Source organism: Trichechus manatus, unplaced genomic scaffold (assembly GCF_000243295.1).
Source record: "Trichechus manatus latirostris isolate Lorelei unplaced genomic scaffold, TriManLat1.0 scaffold00473, whole genome shotgun sequence".
Taxonomy (NCBI): domain Eukaryota; kingdom Metazoa; phylum Chordata; class Mammalia; order Sirenia; family Trichechidae; genus Trichechus; species Trichechus manatus.
In genome coordinates this window covers 37601-46232 of record NW_004444409.1, presented here as the reverse complement: position 1 = coordinate 46232, position 8632 = coordinate 37601, and the positions used below count along the sequence as shown (strand labels likewise).

The 8632-nt window shown below is 45.7% G+C and overlaps 1 protein-coding gene across 1 annotated transcript; it reads right to left on the bottom strand.

The window, feature by feature from the left end:
* Positions 1 to 2437: 2437 nt before the first annotated feature.
* LOC101350628 (cornifin-B) lies at positions 2438 to 2755 on the bottom strand. The gene is made up of 2 exons (XM_004391098.1): positions 2552 to 2755; positions 2438 to 2503 (listed from the first exon to the last, which is right to left on the bottom strand). The coding sequence occupies exons 1-2, from the start codon at positions 2753 to 2755 to the stop codon at positions 2438 to 2440; spliced, it is 270 nt and encodes an 89-aa protein (XP_004391155.1).
* Between the last annotated feature and the right edge of the window lie 5877 nt (positions 2756 to 8632).

The following is an 8632-nucleotide window of genomic DNA, read 5'->3' as shown; positions in this document are numbered from 1 at the left end:
TTAGCCTCTTTATATTTTGCTGTATTAAATGCTGTTTGATTTTTTGTATTTATCCATATGTGCGTACATTTTAACAAGATGTGCTTATGTGCTACATGCCGTAATATTTTACGTGATCTTGATATTAGCTGAACATATTTTCATATGACTCAATATTTTTCTGCTGTATTATTTTTTGATCACACTATATCCTGCCACACAGGTACATAATCATTTACCTAATCAATTTTCTTTTGTTGGGAATTTACGTTGTTTCACTCCTACTTTATTTTTCTATGATGTGTGATGTTGAAATGATCATTTTTATGAACAAATCTTTGTGAACACAGGTGAATACTTTGCCGTGGAATGCAGAGGGTATGCAGATATTTAAGGATTTTGATTCCTTTTGCTCAACAGCCCTCTAGGATGGTCCCTTGACCTCACACTCCTAATGGCTTTGTACCAGCAGCCAGTGTCCCCGCTCATGGACTGACCCTTTAATGGTGTCTACTCCTAGAGACATTACTAACAATTTTCATCACGCTAACGAGTAGCAGTTTGAAGTCACCTGAACATGTACACACCCTACAGACCCAACGACGTCATTCTTTCCTGCCAACAACTCATCACCTGCTAATGACCTGCTGGAAAATTTCTGTCTTACAGTTTCCAGATATCTCTGGAGTGCTTGCCAGGTCTATCTGGAGTGCTTGTGCATCACACAGGTGCTGCCTGTCACTTGCCTCATGCCCCCTTCACATTATGGATCACTCACCTTGTTAGGAAACGGCTTTCACTCCTCAGTGACCATTGTATCCCCTCTGAAGTTTTATGTTGGCCTCTATGCTCCAGAGATGGCACCCTAAGATCCCAGGCCTGCTCTACACAGACGTGCAAACCTACTGGTCATCCCGCAAATTAAAAGACGAGGGTGCAAGAGAAAGAGCTGGTGTCTGGGAGTCTGGACAAATGGACTCTGGGTGCAATTCAGAAGCACAATTTTTGGACGACTTTAATTGTCTTTCCTTTCTAGACATCCGTTTCTTTATCTGGATAATGGAGGGGCTGTATTCAGTGCTGTTTATAAGCCTCCTGTCCCCTGACATCGCATATCATAATGACCTTCGCTTCCTAAACTTTGTGGCTGACCTTTTGTCTTACCTGTATTGCTCTCTCTTCCTACTGAAACTTGTTTTAAATTTTCTGTGTGTGTGTTTTTTTTTTTTTTTTTTATTTGAGACATCTGCTTTTATGTTCTACTTTGAAAGGGCCCCTATGTTTGTGCATGCGTGTTCGTCTGTGCATGTGTGTGTGCCTGTATGTGTGTAGAGAGAACATCTGTGTGCTTTCTGGTCAGTGTGTGTTTGTGTGAATAAATGTTTGTATGGGAGGGGGTTGAAGATCATCTCTCTTAGGTGTCTCCTAGAAAGGACTGAATTCTACCCTCCATCTTCCTGCTACAGCGATGGCTGTTTTCACACTGGGCAGTCATGAGAGAAAAAGACTGGCTAAGGGCATTAAATCAGAGTATCTGTACGTGTGTTTGTGTGATTTCAGGTGTGGGTGTGTGTGTCTGTGTGAATGTCTGCTTCTGTCTCTGTGTGTGGGTGGGTAGATTTGTGTCTGTGAATGTGTCTGTGTCTGTGAGTGTGAGTGTTTGTGTGCTTGGCTATGTCTGTTATGAGAAATCAGAAATGGAAGAAGAGTGAAGAAGAACTGATAATCAGGCTAGAATATGTATGAACACTATTTCTTCAGGATGGTAATAAAAAAAGGAATCAACTGGACAGAATAAATGTGATTTGGGGATAAGGTACTCAGGGTCAGAGATGGCTTGAAACTGGCACCAGCTAAACTCAAGCAAGACACACTCAGGTGCAAGGAGAAAGGCCTGCTCTAGCTGAGGTTGCCCAAAGGCAACCACTGGTGGACGAGGAATGTTCTCTGTGCACGACAGACACACACACACACACACACACACACACACACACACACACACACACACACACACACATTTTCAGTGCCAGGATCAGGCACCTACTAACTATATCCAGCCCCTCTCTGTGTGCAGTTCCTACTTCCAGAGAACAATGAAGAAGCCGCCTGAGTTGGCCAATGACATGCAGAGCCAGGTGTGGAATTAAAAGTGATTTAATGGGGGCAGAGCAGGAAAGAGTACTTGATCCTTCCCAAAGTCACTCCTCAGATGAATCCTGAGCAACTGGAAGACTAGCTCAGCCAGTGAGACCTCCAGCCTTGTTCAGAAGTTCAGGGAACTTGCCAGAGTGAGTGTGAGGAAAATCTTTTCAGAGGGTGCAAATGAGGGAGGGACTGTGACTCGGGGTGACAACATGCTATTTGCAAGGTCAACAGGCAAATGGGACTCATAAGCAGAATGGGAAAGGGGTTCAGCAGCTGGTGGTCGACTCCTCCAGGGACATGGCTGTGCACCCCTTTACTTCTGCTTGGTCTTCTGCTGGGCTGGTGCTGGAGTGACCTTTGAGGGGCAGGGCTCAGGCACCTTGGGGTGGCAGGGCTCAGGCACCGTGGGGTGGCAGGGCTCGGGCACCACGGGGTGGCAGGGCTCAGGCACCGTGGGGTGGCAGGGCTCGGGCACCGTGGGGTGGCAGGGCTCAGGCACCTTGGGGTGGCAGGGCTCCTTAGTTTTGGGGACACATGGTTCCTGAGGTGGGGGCTGGCAAGGCTGTTTCACCTGCTGCTGTTGAAGCTGAGGGGGTAGGACACAGGGCTTCTTCTGCTGCTGGGAATTCATGCTTCAATGGTGGTTGGACCTTGACATAAAAAAAAGACGATTTAGTTACACACGGATTAACTAGGGAAGAAGCCATGTTCAATGTCCAATGTACCACACTTCAGGCTGCTTTAGAAGACAGAGTTCCTCATCTCCCTTGGCTGGCCCCCTAAATTTGAGAGTAAAAAATGCTTTGGTAATTTCTGAACCATTTCAAGAGAAGGATCTAGGAGCTTAAAGGTTATCTGTTTTGCTCCATTTGAGTGGGGTTCATTTCCCAGCTCCATGTTTTCCTGAGATATGGCATATACCTTAAGAGAACTGGCTTCGAAGAGGGACAGGAAACCCATATATCAGGTCTTTTGGAAAATAATTCAGTAAAACAACTGTAGTCTACAAACTCATAGTAACACAGAATGCCTTGTTACTTATAGGTAATTCTATACTAACCTAAGCCCCTATGCTATCACTTCCGGTCTTTGCTCACATATTCCCCTCAGACTCATTGTAGCCTCTCCAAATGCACCTCCATCATAACTCACATCATGTGTCACCACTAATAGTCTCTTCTGCAACAAGTCTCCCCCAAACTGCCACAGTCCCTCCCTGCCCCGACCTCCTTTTACCAATCATGAACTACTTTGCATTTCATCTATTTATGTACATGTATTATCTTCCATTAGAAAGAAAGGTCTGGTGATCTACTTCCAACATTAGCCAATGAAAGCTCCATGAACACAACAGTTCGATCGACAACCGATCATGGGGATAACGCAGGATGGGGCAGTATTTGGTTCCATTGTGCATGGGGTCGCCATGAGTCAGGGGCCAACTCAATGGCAGCTACCAACAACAGTCATCTTCCCTGATGTGTTGTAAGTTTGCTGAATAAGTTCCATATTGGTCTGATTTACCCAAACTGGCCAGCACATTGCCTTAAATATAGTAGTTGCTCAGCAGAGATCTGTTGAATGAATTATAGGAAACCTGGTGGTGTAGTGGTTAAATGCTATGGCTGTTAACCAAAAGGTTGGCAGTTTGAATGAATTATAAGCTCTGTAATAAATATCATACACAAAATTGTGTTGCTGAAAGTGCCCTGGGCCTGACTCTTAGTCCTAATCCTGCTCTTAACTCACCGTGGACTTGTGTACAGATCCCTCCCCTTCCCTGACCTCGGTTCCACAGCAGTACACTGAGGCAGTAGACTTATCCATCTCTAAGGGCCCTTCAAGCCCAAATTGCTTTCATTTAAAATAAAGATATTCTCATATTCTCTAACTCTAGTGAATATCCTACATTGGCCTCTTTGTCCAGTTTCCAAAAAATGAAAAGATATATAAGAATGCCACGTCAGTTCAAAACAGAGACTCACCTGGTGCACAGAGAAAAACAGGTTTTCTGGTTGCTTGGATCTGGTGTGAGTCCATAGCCAATTAGCTTTTATACAGTGAATGAGCCTTGCCTCAGGGAAATAGAATCATTGGGGCCGCTCTGTTTTCATTCCTTGCCTGTCACACATGATTCACCACACTCCCTTCAATTACCTGTTGGCTCAGCTTTTGTGATGGAAAACTACCCACTTGATTTTTTTTGGCACCGGCTGTCCAACAGTGATGTCACCTGGGCCTAATTCCCACTGTCACCCTCCCCCCTTAGACCCAGGAGTAGAGCTTGTATTGGGGGAAGGGTGAGCAAGAGCTTCCTTAATTGGTTTGATGATTTAACCCTTGAGAGAGATTTGAGTCCATGTGTGGCCTTGCCACCAACATATTCTCTTTTTCATTGGGTTGACTGTTCCTCCATATTCTTTGGGACAGAACTTGTTGGTGGCGCATGAACAGGTAGAAAAGGGAGGGGAAAAGTGGAATGGAGATGGCCATGAGCTATTTGTCTTAGTTAAGCAGGATGTGGGAGGTAATGAAGTTGATGGATTATAGACTCCTTGTCTGAGGGACCCAAGACCCTTACATCCATTTCTCCCCTTTTTCTCTGAACCCCATTGAGCTACACACATTCAGAATTACTCACAGACCATTCCCCCCTAACCTCACCCCTCCCTGTCAGGTTATTAAGCTGGAAAAACCTACTTTGCTTTCACCAACCACACCTTCACCCCTCTCTTACTTCAGAGAATTTCAAGGGCTAATCTGTCTTTTGGGATAACCTCTTCCTTCCACTCCACCCAGCCATCTGGTCATGGCTCTTTCCCTTCATAATGTAACTAGACACTATGCCCACCCAGAAACCTGGAAGCCTTTTCTAGCTACCTCCACCCCGGGCCCATCCATGGGCTCCTCAATACTCAATCCTCTCCCACCTCTTGCCCACTTCTGACTCTGGCTGCAATGTTTTCTTCCTTTCTTTGGCTTTGTATCTCCTGGGGGCTTTCTGAGGGTTAGAGCCATGCCTGCTCAAGCCAGCATTATTCTTGTGGTAATATTTATTTATTCATTCACTCCAAAAATATTAATGGAGCACCTAATATATGTCAGTCATGCCTCTTATTCTAGAAGATATCAAGGATGAAAACTATGTCCTCCCGATAGACCTTAGAGTGAAAGATGCAACATAATTCAGAGCCACTGAGTTTAAGGACCTCAGAGAGCCTCTAGTCTGTGCTCCTCAAGTGATGATTGGGGAATATGAGGCCAAGAGAGGTGAAACAACTTACCCAAGGTCAAACCCCATGAGAAGAAGGATTCAAAATAAAAAGCTTAGATTCTCCTTTGTTTTAACCCCTCCCTTCTCCCTAATGCCTATAAAGGAAATGAAGCCTAGGCAGGAAAATGATGAAGCATGGAAACGGGTAAGTTTAGACTCCTGGAGGCTTGGAGCTGGGTTCACTCATAATTCTGGAAAACTTTGTGTGAGTGGCAATTTGAGAAGACAGGAAGAGTCTTGTTTTCTGGGTAAGCACTTAATCTTTGCTCAGGTGAATCCTCTTAAATAGGAATAAAGACGGTTAATATTTTAAGTGGCACTGGGGATAAACATTAGGTATTTCTAGTTTGCTCAACGCCTCTATAGGCACTGGGGAGAAGGGAGGTGTTAAAACAAAGGAGAATCTAGGCTTTCTGTGTCTAGCTCTGCTAGAAATGGGAGGGACCATTTATGAGCACAGGTGGAAATAAGCGACTCACTCAATTTATTGTCCCTCAGTAGACCAGGGTCTGGCAGAGGAAGGAAAGGTCTAAAATGCCTACCTGGGACCTGAGCTGCTTTCACCATGGAGGTGACCTCAGGGTGGCATAGTGAAAAGGTCCAGGTGCCCCATCAGTGAAGACATCGGTATGGCAGCCAGGTGGGCAGCCTCTGAGCACCTGCCCTGGTGTCTTTTCCTTCCCTCCATGGTTCTGTTTGAAGTGATGCTCAGATCCTGAAGATTCTCCCTGTCATGGGGCTTACTTGGGGATACATAGGATTCCCTGAGTCCTTAGGCCAGAAATTTCCTCTGATCAACATAACAAGAAACAGATCACTGATTCAGACCTGCCCCCAAGCACAATCTGTTATTAGGTATGGCCTTTGGAAAATCCAAATCACCCTTAAAATCCAGCTGTGTGCATGGTTCCTCCTCCTCCTTCCATCCACTCTCCCCCTACATACACCCCTAAATGTTTGGAGCACCTATTGGCGCCTCCTCTGGGTCACCTCCCAGGATCAGTCACCACCCCACCAACAGTGCCTCACTGGGTCCTCCAGCCATGCATCCACATCCACCCTACATGCTCCTGAGGTGTAGCAGCTGCTCAGTGAATTGGCAGTTATGGGCCAACTGACTGACTGACTGACTAAATGGCATTGTTTGTAAAAAGATGTCCAGAAACTGCTTTGAGAACTACTAAGTAGCTCCTTGTAAGGGAAACCGTCCCTTGTGACAGGCCTTGTGGGATGAGCTGAGAAGAGACGTAAGGGCTCAGGAAAGGACAGATAGTTGCTCCTGTTGCCTTCTCCACCCATCTACTTCATTGTCATCCAGTTAATGAACCACCTCCCATTCGGCTGGTGCCACCTTCACCACCACACCTGAGCTGAAACCCTCTCACCTTACTTTAACTCTCTTCTAGGCTTGGGTCCAGGTCTCTCTCTTCACCAAAACCCACCCTCAGGAGCCCTGACAGAGAGAGCTCCAGGCAGGACTTGCTGCTGCATCGGTGGGATTCTCAGCTCCAGACGAAATGCTTCTGCCTGTCTGTTCCCTGCTGCCAACCAGCTTGTCTTGGGGCCTGTGTGATGTGAACCCAGCCCCCAGGACCTTGGCGCTGAATGCAAAGGAATTTCTTTCACCAATACCCCACCCTTTCTGGACTCTCCTGCCTGCCTCCTTTACCCCACTGAAGCCACTCCTCTGGCTCCAGTCTCTGGGAATTTCACCAACACATAATCCTGACCTGGTTCTCCCTGTGTGTTTTACTGAAGCACACTCAGTGTCTGGGCTCTAAGGATCCTTCTTTCCTTCAGAGGATCTCAGTTTCTTCACTATCAGGGTTGGGTTAGCTGATGAATCTGGCCCCACATATTCCCCACACAAAGAAAGGGGAAGTTCTGTGACCTCTGACGCCAAACATCATCTCCCAGGATTTCTCAGCCTTTGACAGCAGCCCCTATTTAGGACACGAGAGGCCACTGCCCTTCCCATGTCAAAATCCTGGTGCCACCTTTGACCAGCTCCTAGGATCCTCTGTTAGCTCTGAGTGGTGCCAATGGTTTATAGCTCATTTGCAAAGCAAGGAGGATTGATAGCCTTAAACCCAGTGAATCTCTGATCAGGTCCTTCCAGCTTAGATTTCTCCCTTCTTTCTACTTCCCAGTGCCCCAGACAGCCCTCCAATATGGGTAGTGTCATGCAGAACTGGAATTCCAGACCTTTTACCATGAGATTACATATTTAAATCATGGCAAGTGGTTGGTGCACTTGGTTGCTTACAGAAAGGTTGGAGGTTTGAGTCCACCCAAAGGTGCCTTAGAAGGCCTGCAGATCTACTTCTACAAAATCAGTCACTGAAAACCCTCTGGAGTGCGGTTCTACTCTGACACACACGGGGTCACCATGAGTCAGAATCGACTCAGCGGCAACTGGTTTTAACATCTAGAAATATGCAGTATTAAGAGAGTTTTACTCGCATCTCCTCCGATCCCTTTGGGAGCTAGGGAGATGAGAATACTGGCTGCACAATTCAGGCAATGGTGATTAAGAAAGAAGTTTTCATAATATACAGTGTCCCTTATCTGAAAAACAGGAGGACACTCAGGAAGAATCACCATATCCCTGCTGTTAGGTGTCTCCTGAAAGGCAGGAGGTAAGCTTGCAAACAACCATGCAGAGGCAGAGAAAGTATCAGAGACTCTACTGGAGACTGAAGACCGGAGACTCTACTCAGATCTCTTATCCTAGGGAGGAGAAACAAATGGAAAGGGAAGGGAAGGGGCTTGTTCCAGGCTCCTTTTAGTTTGTTTAGCAGCAGAATCAGAACCTAGGGTACCTGATTCCCTCCCTACTCCACTATCTCCCTAAGAGCAGAGCAGACTCTTAGTCCGTCCTCATTTCTTTTCCCAGTTCCCAAACGGATGGATATCAACTCATCTGTGGCTTCTCTTGCTTGAGAAGGGTAAAATAGAAAAGACCTAGAATTAGAGTACAGCCCAGTGGTTTCAATATCAGTGATGCTCTTCTTAAATGAATGACCTTGAGCAAGTTTCTGCACTTTAATTCCTCATCATTATAATGGGAACTTTAAGTTACATATCACAAGATTGCTGTAAAGATTAAATGAAATGATGTTTCAAATACTTTTTTAAAAAATATTTTATTGTACTTTAGGTGAAGGCTTACAGAACAAATAGTTTCTCATGAAACAGTAATACACATGTTGTTTTATGACATTGGTTAACAAC

Coding starts and splice junctions, on each gene's coding strand:
- LOC101350628 (XM_004391098.1), bottom strand. CDS start 2,755: ATGAATTCCCAGCAGCAGAAGAAGCCCTGTGTCCTACCCCCTCAGCTT. Junction 2,504..2,551: donor CTGAGCCCTGCCACCCCGTG/GTGCCCGAGCCC, acceptor TGCCACCCCAAG/GTGCCTGAGCCCTGCCCCTC.